Genomic DNA, 13,686 nt, shown 5'->3' on the forward strand with positions numbered 1-13,686 from the left:
TAAGTGCCTGTAAAACAAAAGATCCAGGCTAGGTAAAGACTCGGGACTTTCTCTGCAGAAGGGAGACTGTGCCTCGAATACTTTCTTCACACTTAACCCCACGTGGTGATGGTTAATATGCTCGGCTGTGCATCACACCTCCCTACCCACTGCATTCCATTTCCCTCTCTGTTTATCTCATTCATCCTTCTGTATCTTCCTTATTAATTTTTTTTTCTTTTTTTTGAGATGGAGCTTCGCTCTTGTTGCCCAGGCTGGAGTGTAATGGTGCGATCTCAGCTCGCTGCAACCTCCGCCTCCTGGGTTCAAGCATTTCTCCTGCCTCAGCCTCCCAAGTAGATGGGATTACAGGTATGTGCCACCACGCCCAGCTAATTTTGTATTTTTAGTAGAGACAAGGTTTCACCATGTTGGTCAGACTGGTCTTACACTCCTGACCTCAAATGATCCGCCTGCCTCAGCCTCCCAAAGAGCTGGGACTACAGGTGTGAGCCACCACACCTGGCCTTCTTTATTAATTTTAGAGGCTACAAAACAAACCCAGGGTTGAATATCCACTCCCTTTTAACCCTTGACACACAACAGGCCCATGCAGTGGTAGATGAAGCCAACACAGCAGATGTTTTGCATCGCGGGTCACGGGGCAGTAAGGCAGCTCCCAGGATGCCTGGACTGAGCAGTCCACCACCACAGGAGAAGACAGGCCCTCTTGGCAGTGTGATGCACCCAGGTGTAACCACAGGATTCGAGGTTATGGTTCAGACCTATGCACCCTGGTGCACCTGTGCGCTACCCGCTTCTGTGAGCTCATTTCCACCCTAGAGCCCAAAGCACAGCATGGAGGCTCTTGAGAGCACTGGTACAGTGGACTTCTCTTCTTTGCTGAATCTCTTCCCACCACAGAGGGAACAAAATGAATTTTCTCTTTCCTGACTCATCAAGAATCTCATCAAAACTTCATTGCTTTTATCTTCACTGTTTTTATCATATACTGGGCTAGGGGAATAAATAGGAAGGGGAGAAACAGCCCCACCATTGATTTTGCCTAGGTCTATTTTTATTAGATACACCAGTGTGTTCCAAAGAGGCTGAATATTAGCTATGACCACAGGATGCCTATCTGCCTCATGTCAACCTAAAAAAATTTGTCACTAGGAGGAAAGACTCAGAAACATTCTGACAGAGATGACATCCTTTGTGATTCATATGCATTTCTCCGTCCCATCTTTTTCTGCTTTTTAGCTTGTTCGTGGAAGAACTGAATAGTGGGAGGTGAAATTGATAACTCGTGAGAACTTTTCCCAGATTCTTCCTGTGCTGATCTGATCTTTTTTTTTTTTCTAGCTTCTGGCCACAAGCATATTTCTGTACACCTGAGTTCTCCTGAAATTTGAGACACAACACAGTACCCCACACACTACTGGTAGGTACTGCTATGTGATTAAAATAGCTACTGCTAGTCAATCGCTCTTATTTTTTTCTGTGGCATGGGCCCCTGTGGCAGTGCAGCTTATGGGACATTTCTTAAAATGATGCTTTAGATGCACAGAATGAAATATACAGTATTACAAAGGAAACCAATTATATTAAAATACAATTCTCAAATTACTTTAAAACAGCAGTGATATAGTAACATAAGTGCTTCTTTATTATTCCATTAAATAATACCATCTAGCAGAGCTCAAATGACTACCCTAACTCAGAAGCACTGGTGAGCATAAATGATATTTTAAGATGTCAGCCAAGGCAGTCAGTTATGTAACCTGAAAATATCTATGATTTCTCCTGGTAACAAAGACATGGATATTACTAATGTGACTGTGGTTTGTTGCCTACATTCATCATGGAAGAGAATGCCGCATTTCAAAGACCGACTAGTGAAAATAAAGATGTAATTGTTTCCCTTTGCAAGTCCATGGGCCTCTGTTTTATCCATGGACTCCTGCTTAAGAAGCTGTTATGGGTTAAATGTTTCCTCCCAAAGAAAGATATGTTGGAGTCCTAACCTCTAGTACCTCAGAATGTAATGTTATTTGGAAAAAGAATACTGCAGATGTAATTAGTAATTAAGTTAAAATGAGATCACAGTGGAGTAGGATGGACTCCTAATGTAATATGACAGATGTTCTTATAAAAGGAGGAATTTGAACATAGATATACACACACACACACACACACACAGAATGCCATGTGAAGATGGAGACCAGGCTGATGCTTCCACAAGCCAAGGAATGCCCAACATTGGCAGCATACCCCCAGCAGCCAGGGGAGAGGCTGGGCCAGATTCTCCTTCACAGGCCTCAGAAGGAACCAGCCCTACAATACCTCCATCTCGGGCTTCCAGCATCCAGGACTTCAAGACCATACCTTTCTGTTGTTTAAGCCCCTCAGCTTAAGGTACCAAGTTACAGTAGCCCAAGGCAACAAATACAGAAGTCTCCCAGGGAGAAGAAAAGGCAGAGACTCCATTTGACCCTCTGTCCTGTCTGGGTGCTCATGAAATGCCTGGAAAATCTGGTGTTTTAGCCAATGGGGCAACCATCACAGAGCAGGTCAGGCGAATTCTTATCAGACCTGTGCAAGTGAGGCACTCTGCACGTTAGTCCCAGCTTTACCAGAGCCCTGTAACCACAAGCAAGTCATTCAGCTCTTCCTGGCAGTTCCCACATCATAGGGAAGGGGTGGGACTGTGCTCTCCCAGATCCCTTCAATCTCTCCCCTCAGGGAGCACCTCAGTGGGCAGGGGCCCCTGTGGGAAGTTCAGGGCACAGCTCCCCAGCCCTCCCATGTGAGGCACCTACTTGGAAATGATCACTGGAGGACAGCGGGAAAGGGCACTTAGCGCCTGGGACATGTGACCCTGCTTCACAACCACAGCAGATGTGGCATTTGGGTTGGAAACACACTGCAGAGGCCTTGAAGGCTGACGGCTGTAGTTTCTGGCCCTGTTCAGCCCTGCAAAAGCCTGCCTTGTACCTCAGGACGTCGTGGAAGGTGACGTCGCCGCCGTTGTGGAGCCTCTCCATTTCGTAGCACATGTGCTTAAACAGGAGCTTGTCCTTGTCCAGGTCCACCTCCAGCCTCCCACGCAGCAGCCGCAGCAGGAACTTGACACGGAATGTGGGGATCACCCCCTGTGGGGCAGAGCACAAGCAGCAGCAAATCATCATCAGGCCTCAGTGATGCACTTGAGTTTCTCAAAAAAAAAAAAAAAAAAAGAAAAAAGGTGCTATTTCTCAAAAGCTAGCATAATTAGCACCAGATGTGAAGAAAGCTGGTCACCTCCTTGGAGCCTGGTGGAATTAAGTGCACTGAGAAGAGCAGAGGATGGAAAACTGAGTGATAAATTTCTCTCTCTGGGATGTCACCACATTGTAGCATTTAGAGTGAGGCATGGGAAGCTCCCCCTCAGCCCCCCGGGACGCTGCTCTTGTTCTCACCAGGCTGATGCTCACGTGGCCTGTCTCATGGACTCCGCCTCCAACGCATGCACTGAGTGGGTCATAATGCACTCACACAAGGTAATGGACAAGACACAGACATGTAATCCTCTTCTTCACTCAATCTGGATGCTAGGAATGTCTCAATGTTTATTGCAAGTTTTTCTGCCCTTAAAAGATAACTTGTGGTGGATCATGCCTGTAATCCCAGCACTTTGGGAGGCCAAGGCAGGTGGTCAGGAGTTCGAGATCAGCCTGGCCAACATGGTGAAACCCGGTCTCTACTAAAAATACAAAAATTACCCAGATGCAGTGGTGCGTGCCTATAGTCCCAGCTACTCGGGAGGCTGAGGCTGGAGAATCACTCGAACCCAGGAGGCAGAGGTTGCAGTTAGCCGAGACTGTACCACTGCACTCCAGCCTGGGGACAGAGTGGGACTCCATCTCAAAAAGAAAAAGAAAAAAGACATAACTCCTTTTCATGTCTTCTTCAGGATTAGAAAAACTATATACAAGAGAATTAGGCCCCCAGCTCTGCCCTCTTCTCGGTTAGAACTGATCCAGACACTGAGAATCTAAGATGTGTTGCTACCTCCCACGCAACACAAACCACCATGGCCCCCTGGCTGGATCTTTGAATGAAAGTGCTGGGTAGAACACTGGTGACCACGACTGCCTGCCAGTTACTGACATCTCAGTGTGCAGGGCAGTGTGTTCTTCATGTGTGTATTACATTAAAGCAGGGTGACAGTTATGGAGAGACAGGTGGGTCCTGAGGAGCTGAGAGTGAGCTCAGATCCCCTGCACGCAGGGCACACACTATCTTGAAAGCCCTCGAGACAGGAGCCTAGGTGGGTGGGGGTACCAAGAAGAGGGATCAAATTGGGGTGAGGGCACTGACGGGGTCCCTCATTTGTGACGCCCATGCTGGCTCCTTGGTCTTTGTGCCCTTCATCAACTCTTCTTGAACTATTTCCAGATCTCCCTCCAAATACTCTGGCAGAACCTTCCTTGTGGTGTTCAGACATGATGTCCCACAGCACCCCTCAGGCCACCTTCATGGCCATTCCTGCCGGCGCAGCCCAACCCCAACTACTGTCTATAGTTTTAACTTCTGGAAATACTGCTACTAATACTATTATTATTTCACTTTTTATTATTTGTCTCCACCTATTAGAATGTAAACTCTGTGAGTATGGGAGGTGTTCCATCTTGTTCATTGCTATATCCTCAGTGCCTAGAACTGTGCCTGAGTGTTTGCTAGGATGAGGAAGAGAGAAGAGGAGGAGGAAGTGGAGGAGGAGAAGGTGGGGGAGGAGGAGGTAGAGGTAGAGGAGAAGGAGGAGGTGGGGGAGGAGGAGGTAGAGGTAGAGGAGAAGGAGGAGGTGGAGGGGGAAGATGATGAGGTGGAGGGGGAAGATGATGAGATGGAGGGGGAAGATGAGGAGGGGGTGGATGAGGAGGAGGGGGTGGAGGAGGAGGAGGGGGTGGATGAGGAGGAGGAGGAGGGGGTGGATGAGGAGGAGGAGGAGGGGGTGGAGGAGGAGGAGGAGGAGGGGGTGGAGGAGGAGGAGGAGGAATAGGAGGAAGGGAAGGAAGTGGAGGTTGATGAGGCCAATGACAAGAAGAGGAAGAGCAAACCGCAGCTACTTTGGCTAATTTTAAGAAATCTTTGCCAGCCTCAAAACCATTTAAATGTTTGAGACATGTTGGTAAGTCTCTTTGAGGTGGGGCATGAAACAACCACCCACTCCCATACCTCTCTTTTATCATCCACCATGTTCCATATGATTTGAAAGTGGCGAAGATCGTTGTAACTTAAAAGCTGGTCCTCCTCAGTGGAATAAAACAAGGAGAAATTCTCAACAATTATGGCTTTTAAAAAAAGAAAAATTCAGAAGTTAGACAATTATGCTAATCTGTCATATTTCAGAAAGAGTAAAACATCTATTATTAATAATGGATTCTATCACCTACATCATAAGCCAGATTTTTAAAGTGCTTTTAGTATGGTTTCCAAATTGGCATGTTTACACTTGGACTAAGCTGCAGCTCCTGCCTTTCCAAAGCATGAGGGTCATAAGCACAAACACACATTCTGTGTATAGAGATAGTCATGCCAGCTGGCTTTAACTCTTAGTTGAGAGTTCCAGGGCCATTTTTAAAGGTCAAATTGAGTTCTGCGTGGTCCCATGGCTGGGTGAATAAGGTGTACCTTTCAAAAACATAAATGTGATATTTCAAGGCTAGACAGTCCTCTCTGATATTTGTTCAACTCAGTCCATGAGAAGATCTCTTTTGAAATTAATGATCATAATAAATGGTATAACTCTTAAAATTGCAGTCAACTGTCATTTACATGCCTTTCAAAGGTCTTTTCAGCTTCTGGATTGAGAGACAACAATTTATAATTAATGCCATGAAACACCCACCCCAAGCAATCCAAGATAATTGCTTGAAAATCATACATAATTATCTAAGTACCTGAGTTTAAAGAGTAAAAAGTATTCAAGTAACATCACTTACCTACAAGCAGATTTAGCATGATGTAGGCAATGATGACATAAAATGAGCAGAAATACATAAGTGCCCCAGCATAGTTTCCACAGTCTGTTGCCCAGTATGTAAATTCATCTGGAGTACAAAAAGGAGGCTGAACCTTTGGGGCATTGGGGCAGAAGAAGAAGGAGAGGATAAGAGTAGAGAATAGAAATTTCTTTTAGCTGACTATAGTTAATGAATAGATTCCTAAACATATAGAATATAATTAACTTCAAAGTAAGCTTTCAAAAGCCACATACATTGGGTACATCATCTATAGCAAAAATAAAGAATATTTCACTTATTATATGCTGTTATCTTGTAGAATCCCAAGGTTACTGCCATTTTTAAAAGCACAATGAAAATGAACTGATCTCCACTAGATACTCTTTCTGCCTCCGCCACTAGCCCCAAGTGATAAGTAGCCACTGTGATGCAAACTGCAGAAAATCAAATAAAAAGACATTTGCAAGTTTTTCTCTGACTGAAGTAACGGGTTAAGATTTGGGAATACACACTCTACAGGTATACCCTGGAGACATTGCAGTTTCAGTTCCAACCTGCTGCGATAAAGTGAATACTGCAATAAAACAAGTCCCACGCATGTTTTGGTTTCCTAGTGCATATGCAAGTCATGTTTATACCATACTGTGGCTTATTAAGTGCACAATGGCATTATGTCCAAAAAGGCACGGACCTTAATAAAAAGTATTTTTATTGCTAAGAAAAGCTAACAATCATCTGAACCTTCAGTGAGTTGTAATCTTCTGCTGGTGGTGGAGGGTCTTGCCTCCATGTTGACAGCTGCTGACTGAGCAGGGTGGTGGCTGCTGACGGCTGGGGTGGCTGTGGCAATTTCTTAAAACAAGACAACATGGAAGTTTATCGTATCAACTGACTCTTCCTTTCATGAAAGATTTTTCTGCAGCATATGTTGCTGTTTGCTGGCATTTTACCCACAATAGAACTTCTTTCGAATTTGGAGTCAATCCTCTCAGACCCTGCTGCTGGTTTATTGAGTAATTTTATGTAACATTATAAATCCTTTGTTGTCATTATGACTACGTTCATAGCACCTTCCGCAAGAGTAGATTCCATTTCAAGAAACCACTCTAATCATCCATAAGGAGGAATCTTCATTCCTTCATGTTTGATCAGGAGACTGTGGCAATTTGGTCACATCTTCAGGTTCCATTTCTAATTCTAGTTCTCTTGCTATGTCTACCAACCACATGTACAGTGACTTCCTTCACTGAAGTCTTGAACCCCTCAAAGTCATCCATAATGACTGGAATCAACTTCTTCCAAATTCCTGTTAATGCTGATAATATTTTGACCTCCTTCCATGAATCATGAATGTTCTTAATGGCATCTAGAATAGTGAATCCTTTCTAGAGGTTTTTCAATGTACTTTGCCCAGATTCATCAGAGGAATCACTATCTATCGCAGCTATTCACCTTATGAAATCTATTTCTGAAATAATAAGACTTGAATGTTGAAATGACTCCTTGAGCCATGGACAGAATGGATGTTGTGTTAGCAGGCATGAAAACAACATTAATCTCCTTATACATCTCCTGGTACAGCTCTTGGTTGACCAGGTAGATGCATTGTTAATGAGCAGTACTACTTTGAAAGGAATCTTTTCTTTCCTGAGCAGTAGGTCTCAAGAGTGGGCTTAAATATCCAGAAAACCATGCTGTAAACAGCTGTTCTGTCATCCAGGCTTTGTTGTTTCATTTATAGAGCACAGGCAGGGTAAATTTAGCGTAATTCTTAAGAGGCTGTATTAGTCCGTTATCACGCTGCTAATAAAGACATACCTGAGACTGGGTAATTTATAAAGAAAAGAGCTTTAATTGACTCACAGTTCAGCAGGGATGGGGAGGCCTCAGGAGACTTACAATCATGGCGGAAGGGGAAGCAAACATGTCCTTCTTCACATGGTGGCAGCAAGAAGTGCCAAGCAAATCGGGGGAAAGCCCCTTATCAAACCATCAGATCTCATGACAGCTATAGTGAGAACTCACTCAGTATCACAAGAACAGGATGGAAGAAACCACCCCCATGATTCAATTATCTCTGCCCGGTCCCTCCCATGACACAGGGAGATTAAGGGAACTACAATTCAAGATGAGATTTGGGTGGGGACACAGTCAAACCATAGCAGGGACCTAGGATTTTTGGAATGGTAAATGAGCATTAGCTTCCACTGAAAGTTACCAGCTGCATTAGTCCCTAACAACAGAGTCAGTCTGTCATTTGAAGCTTTGAAGCCAGGCATTGACTCCTCCTTTCTAGCTATGAAAGTTCTAGAGGGCATCTTCTTCCAATACAAGGATGTTTTGTCTACATTGAAAATCCATTGTTTAGTGAAGCCACTTTAATTAATTATTTTAGCTACATCTTCTACATAACTTGCCACAGCTTTTACATCAGCAGCACTTACACTTTTACATTATGGAGATGGCTTCTTTCTTTCCTTAAACATCATGAACCAACCTTTGCTAGCATCGAATATTTTTTTCTGCAGCATTCTCACCTCTCTCACCCTTCATAAATCTGAAGAGAGTAAGGGCCTTCTTCTGCATTTGGCTTTAGCTTAAGGGCATGTTGTGGCTAGTCTGATCTTCTATTCAGACCAGTAAAACTTTCTCCATATCAGCAATAAGGCTATTTCTTATCAGTCATGTGTTCACTGGAGTAGCATTTTAATTCCCTTCAAGAACTTTTCCTTTGAATTAACAACTTGAGTAACTATTTGGTGCAAGGGACCTAGCTTTTGGGCTAACTTGGCTTTTGACATGCCATTCTCCGTAAGCTTAATCATTTCTAGCTTTTGATTTAAAGTGAGAGATGTGTGAATCTTCTTTTCACTTGAACACTTATAGGCCATTGTAGGGTTATTAATCGGCCTAATTTCAATATTGTTGTGTCTCAGGACATAGGGAGGCCCAAGAAAAGAGAGAAGCGTTGGAGAAACAGCTCTTTGGTGCAGCAGTTAGAAGACATATGACATTTATCAATTAAATTCTCCATCTTATTGAGCATGATTCATGGCACCCCTCAAAACAATTACAAAAGAAACATCAAAAGATCATTGATCACAGATCACCAAAACAGATATAATAATAATGAAAAAGTCTGAACTAGTGAGAATTACCAAAATGTGATAAAGAACCAGAAAGTGAGCAAACACATGCTATTAGAAAAATGGCCCTGATAGATCTGCTCAACACAAGATTGCCATAAAGTCTTTTACACAAGACTTGGTAAAAATGCAAAGTCTGCAAAAGGCAATAAGTGAAGCATAGTAAAACAAGGTGTGCCTGTACATAGCAAATTGACGTTCAAATTGTGTAAGGAGTGAGCCCCATTCCTGGAACACTGTCATGGGATGCTATGGAATAGCACAAGACTTAAGTCATCAAAAACTCTCTCATTGTTTACAGGCTCAATAAAATGCCAATGCCTCTGACAGCACTTTCTGGTTTTTCTCAGCCAGAGAAACTAGCTCTTTCTTCTTTAATCCCAGCATTCTGCTTGTATTTTTATTTAAGATTCGTTAAATTTTGCGTTGTGTTCTATTTGATTTGGCAAATTCTCCTTGTTAATTCATGCATGAAGTCCTAGTGCTCCTACTCTGTGCTAGGTTTGTGCCAAGTTTGGGGAGAGACTGGTAAGAAAGACATAGGCCCAGTCCCTTCTTCCTGCTGACAGTTGGATGCTGTGTAATCCAATATGGTGACCACTAGCTCCATGCAGCGATGTAAATTTAAATTTATGTTAATTAAAATGTAATAATATAAAATTAAAACTAAAATTCAGTTCCTCAGTTGTGTTAGTCATATTTTCAGTGCCCCATAACCACATATGGCTAGTGGCTCCCCGAATTGGACAGTGCAGATTTCCACCACTGCAGAACTTTTATAAGATAGCATTGGTCTGTCCTATAGTGAGAAAGGGATAAAATAAATGAATGTAAGCCAATAATTCACTACAGCTGTGATACTTATTACAAAGGAGAACTATAGAGCAGCATAAGAACATATAGCTGGCTGTCTTAGCTGAAGGCAAAGACCTGAAGGAATGGATATTTAAACTGATACCAGAAGGATGATGCTTGGGGAAGACAGGGTATAGTACGAAGGAAGTATAAAGTATACTTTATAGTATAAAGGAAGAGTAGCTCAGAGCCCTTGAGGTAAGCTCCCGGAGTGTGCCTTGGAGTTGCTGAAGACCTAGCACCTAGCATATAGCTGAGGGGCAGTGAACTATCTACTGAATATGTTAAATTAAAGGGCTCCCTGTTTGACTTTGATTACCAAAATATTAAAGATGGGAGGGAAAGAACAACACCCACAGAATGCATATTTGTTGAATGGAACTACAATAGCTCAGGTTGGGTTAATTGAGTATTTTGCCCTAAATATTCACGCATTGGAATGTATAATAATGCAATTTTATGGACTGAAGTGTCAGGATTTATATTTCATACACAAAGTCTTGATGCTAACAAGGATGATCCTGCCAACACTGGGTTGCAAGACTTTCATGCTGATTCTAAGTCTAAGCTTTGTTCATGGTGAGAGATATTTACCATACAGTCATGCATAATCTTGTTCCAGTCTTCACCTGTGACAATTCGGAACAGTACAGTAATAGCTTTGCCAGCCGAAGAAAAGTTTGCATGCCTAATTTAAGAAAAAAAAATTAACACAATGTGAATAGAAGGGTTTGTCATGAAATAGCATAGTTTGCCACCACCAAAACAAGTGGAGGTTGTAGTAAATTTGGTTGCTAAGTTACCTTTTCCAAAGGTTATACCTTTTTATTAGTTTGTCATTTATACTTGCCTCCAAATATAGCTGTCTGAACCTCTACTCTGGCATGACCACTAATTTATTGCCATTCATCTTGAATGACTAAGTAGGCAGGCTTTGGCAACTAAGTGATTCCTTCTTTCACTTGGAGGATGCTATAAAAGGTGGGGCAGCCATGTAGCTAATTCCTACAACCAGACATATCGGTATATACTTTGTTGTATCAGGACTTAAAAAAAAAAAAAAACAATGAGATGCATCCATAAAACTTAGGCAAATCATTGAAAACTGCTTTTCATATATTACAACCATTTGGGGGGCTCTAACTTCCCATATTTTCCTGAGAAAGAAACCCAAAGTTATCTTAAAATTGTTCCAACTAAAAATAGTGTATCATGTTTTGGCGATATGTAGATAGAAAATGTGCTGGAATTGGGAGTGATGATTACTGAATGTTGGTGGAATTATGGCTTCTTTTTGTTTTCTTTTATTTCTAAATTTTCTAAGGTTTTGAAATTAGACCTTTTCAGTTGAATAACCTTTTTCAACTGGAAAAATATCATTTAAAACTTGGCTATTTTATTTTAATTTCCAACAGATTACTTCCCTTTTACCTCTCCTAGACTTTAGTAGACAAAAAACATTTGTTTATTTAAAATTTTATTACTAAAGGGTTTGCTTGATAAATGAATAGAAAGATAAATATACACCAACCTGTTAATGTTCTCCCCATATTTCACAGTACCAAACAAAACAACTCCAGCAAAAGCGTAACACAGCAGCAAGAGGAACATGCCTACTATGATAAAGAAGCTCTTGTACATGCTGACGACCACTGTCAAGAGGAGCATCTTTAGCGTTACCTGTGGACCAGGGGTGGGAAGCAGAGAGAGGGGGGGGGAGAGAGAGAGAGAGAGAGGAGGGAGAGAGAGAGAGAGAGAGAGGAGGGAGAGAGAGAGAGAGGGAAGGGGGGAGGAAGAGGGAGAGAGAGAGAGAAAGTGAGAAGGAGAGAGAGAGAGAGAGAGAATATTCAATCCATTAAGCTATGGAAGACCTGGGTAGCAACTAATTTTTAAGCAGATTGGCTCAAAAGTGATTCTTAGGTGTATCATTTGGAAGTTGCTTTCTATAAGGTATTAAATCTAAATATTCTTCAAAACCCACCAGGCATTGGGTGAATGTTATTCTTACTTCAAACATTTCAGCCTCTTCACACAAATTAATAAGAGTAACATTAAGCATTTTCACCTTCCATTTTCTCTTCTCCTGCTCCTCAATTCTCTATGATACGGGCTACACATTTTTGACTGATAGCAAGTAAACTCAGGTTTCTTCCACAAATAGACTTTCACAGAAACAAACCTAAGCAATGGTATAATACTAAATAACTATAAAATATTAAATATATTGGTTATGTGTACATATGGAATGTATATATGAAATAATGTTTATAATAAAAAAGGAAACAGCATTGTAAAAAATGAAAAACATATGTGGAGTATACCCATGAACATTAACAAATAATATTTAAAAATCTGGAATCCCATCCTAGCTAACATGGTGAAACCCTGTCTCTACTAAAAATACAAAAATTAGCTGGGTGTGGTGGCGCATGCCTGTAATCCCAGCTACTTGGGAGGCTGAGGCAGGAGAATCACTTGAACCTGGGAGGTGGAGAAAACAGTGAGCCAAGATCCCGCCACTGCACTCCAGCCTGGTGACAGAGCAAGACACTCTGTCTCAAAACAAAAAAACAAAAAAAACTGGAATCATGGAAACATACAAATTCATTAAAGATTATTTTTCTGTGAAGTAAAGTTACGTAACTTTATTGAAAATAAAAATGCATTAAGAATTAAGAATATTGGTTTTTTTCATGACTGATATGTTATCTTTAAATTAATAAATTTAATTATTGAATATAAAGAATAGGCAACATAAATGGCAGGAAACACATTGAATGATAACTAATTCATTTAATAATTAGTTATTTAATTTTTATTAATGATTCATTTAATAATATTTAATTTTTTTTTTTTTTTTTTTTTTTTTGAGACGGAGTCTAGCGCTGTGTCACCCAGGCTGGAGTGCAGTGGCGCGATCTCGGCTCACTGCAAGCTCTGCCTCCCAGGTTCAGGCCATTCTCCTGCCTCAGCCTCCGAGTAGCTGGGACTACAGGCGCCCGCCACCACGCCCGGCTAGTTTTTCGTATTTTTAGTAGAGACGGGGTTTCACCATGTTAGCCAGGATGGTCTTGATCTCCTGACCTCGTGATCCGCCCGCCTCGGCCTCCCAAAGTGCTGGGATTACAGGCTTGAGCCACCGCGCCCAGCCAATATTTAATATTTGTTAATCTTGACTTATGATGTCTAGTAATTTGTGACTACATCCCTAAATACCTGGAGGTAAGGCGGTAATCAATTAATCACCATTCTTTCATTAACACATATATAACCTTGAATAAGATTCTTCACAAGGTACTTACATGTTTTCCACAGATGGAGAAAAACCTAAATACAATCACACAAGCGCCCATCATGTAGGTATATGCATTCTGAAATTTAAACAGAAGACAGCCTCTCATAATTTGCACAAAAGATCTTGTTACAGTTCCATTTTTTAAGTATTCCGTGAAGTATACTGAATAATTAGCTGAATATGTATAAATTCTTGTAAGAAAGTTATCTAAAAAAGGTGCTGAAAAGGTCACTGCAAAAACTCATGAATAAATATTAGATTTAAAATTCAATCTCAAACGAAACTTCAGGTTCTGTTTTACTCAGTTAAATTCTGTATTTTGAAATTTATTTTACATAAAATGGTGACCAGCTCTTTTGTATATATGGTGTGAAAAACATAGGATAACGGTGCAACATAGGAA

The 13,686-nt window shown here is 41.5% G+C and overlaps 1 protein-coding gene and 1 long non-coding RNA gene across 7 annotated transcripts in view; one reads left to right on the top strand and one right to left on the bottom strand.

The window, feature by feature from the left end:
• The window catches only part of LOC116270508, a 39,081-nt gene extending 37,617 nt beyond the window's left edge, over positions 1-1,464 (top strand). The window contains exon 3 of the long non-coding RNA XR_004178553.1: positions 1,345-1,464. This is a non-coding gene — a long non-coding RNA (uncharacterized LOC116270508). The remainder of the gene's footprint in view (positions 1-1,344) is intronic.
• Positions 1-13,686, bottom strand: part of NALCN (sodium leak channel, non-selective) — a 342,682-nt gene that overhangs the window by 8,560 nt on the left and 320,436 nt on the right. For all 6 annotated transcript variants that reach the window (XM_021929744.2, XM_003914045.4, XM_009192178.4 and 3 more), the window contains 6 exons: positions 13,291-13,359; positions 11,520-11,668; positions 10,583-10,676; positions 5,967-6,099; positions 5,200-5,315; positions 2,977-3,134 (listed from right to left, as the gene is read on the bottom strand). In XM_021929744.2, coding sequence (XP_021785436.1) covers positions 2,977-3,134; positions 5,200-5,315; positions 5,967-6,099; positions 10,583-10,676; positions 11,520-11,668; positions 13,291-13,359 — 719 coding nt within the window. The remainder of the gene's footprint in view (positions 1-2,976; positions 3,135-5,199; positions 5,316-5,966; positions 6,100-10,582; positions 10,677-11,519; positions 11,669-13,290; positions 13,360-13,686) is intronic.

The sequence above is a fragment of the Papio anubis genome, chromosome 15, assembly GCF_008728515.1.
Source record: "Papio anubis isolate 15944 chromosome 15, Panubis1.0, whole genome shotgun sequence".
Classification (NCBI taxonomy): Eukaryota; Metazoa; Chordata; class Mammalia; order Primates; family Cercopithecidae; genus Papio; species Papio anubis.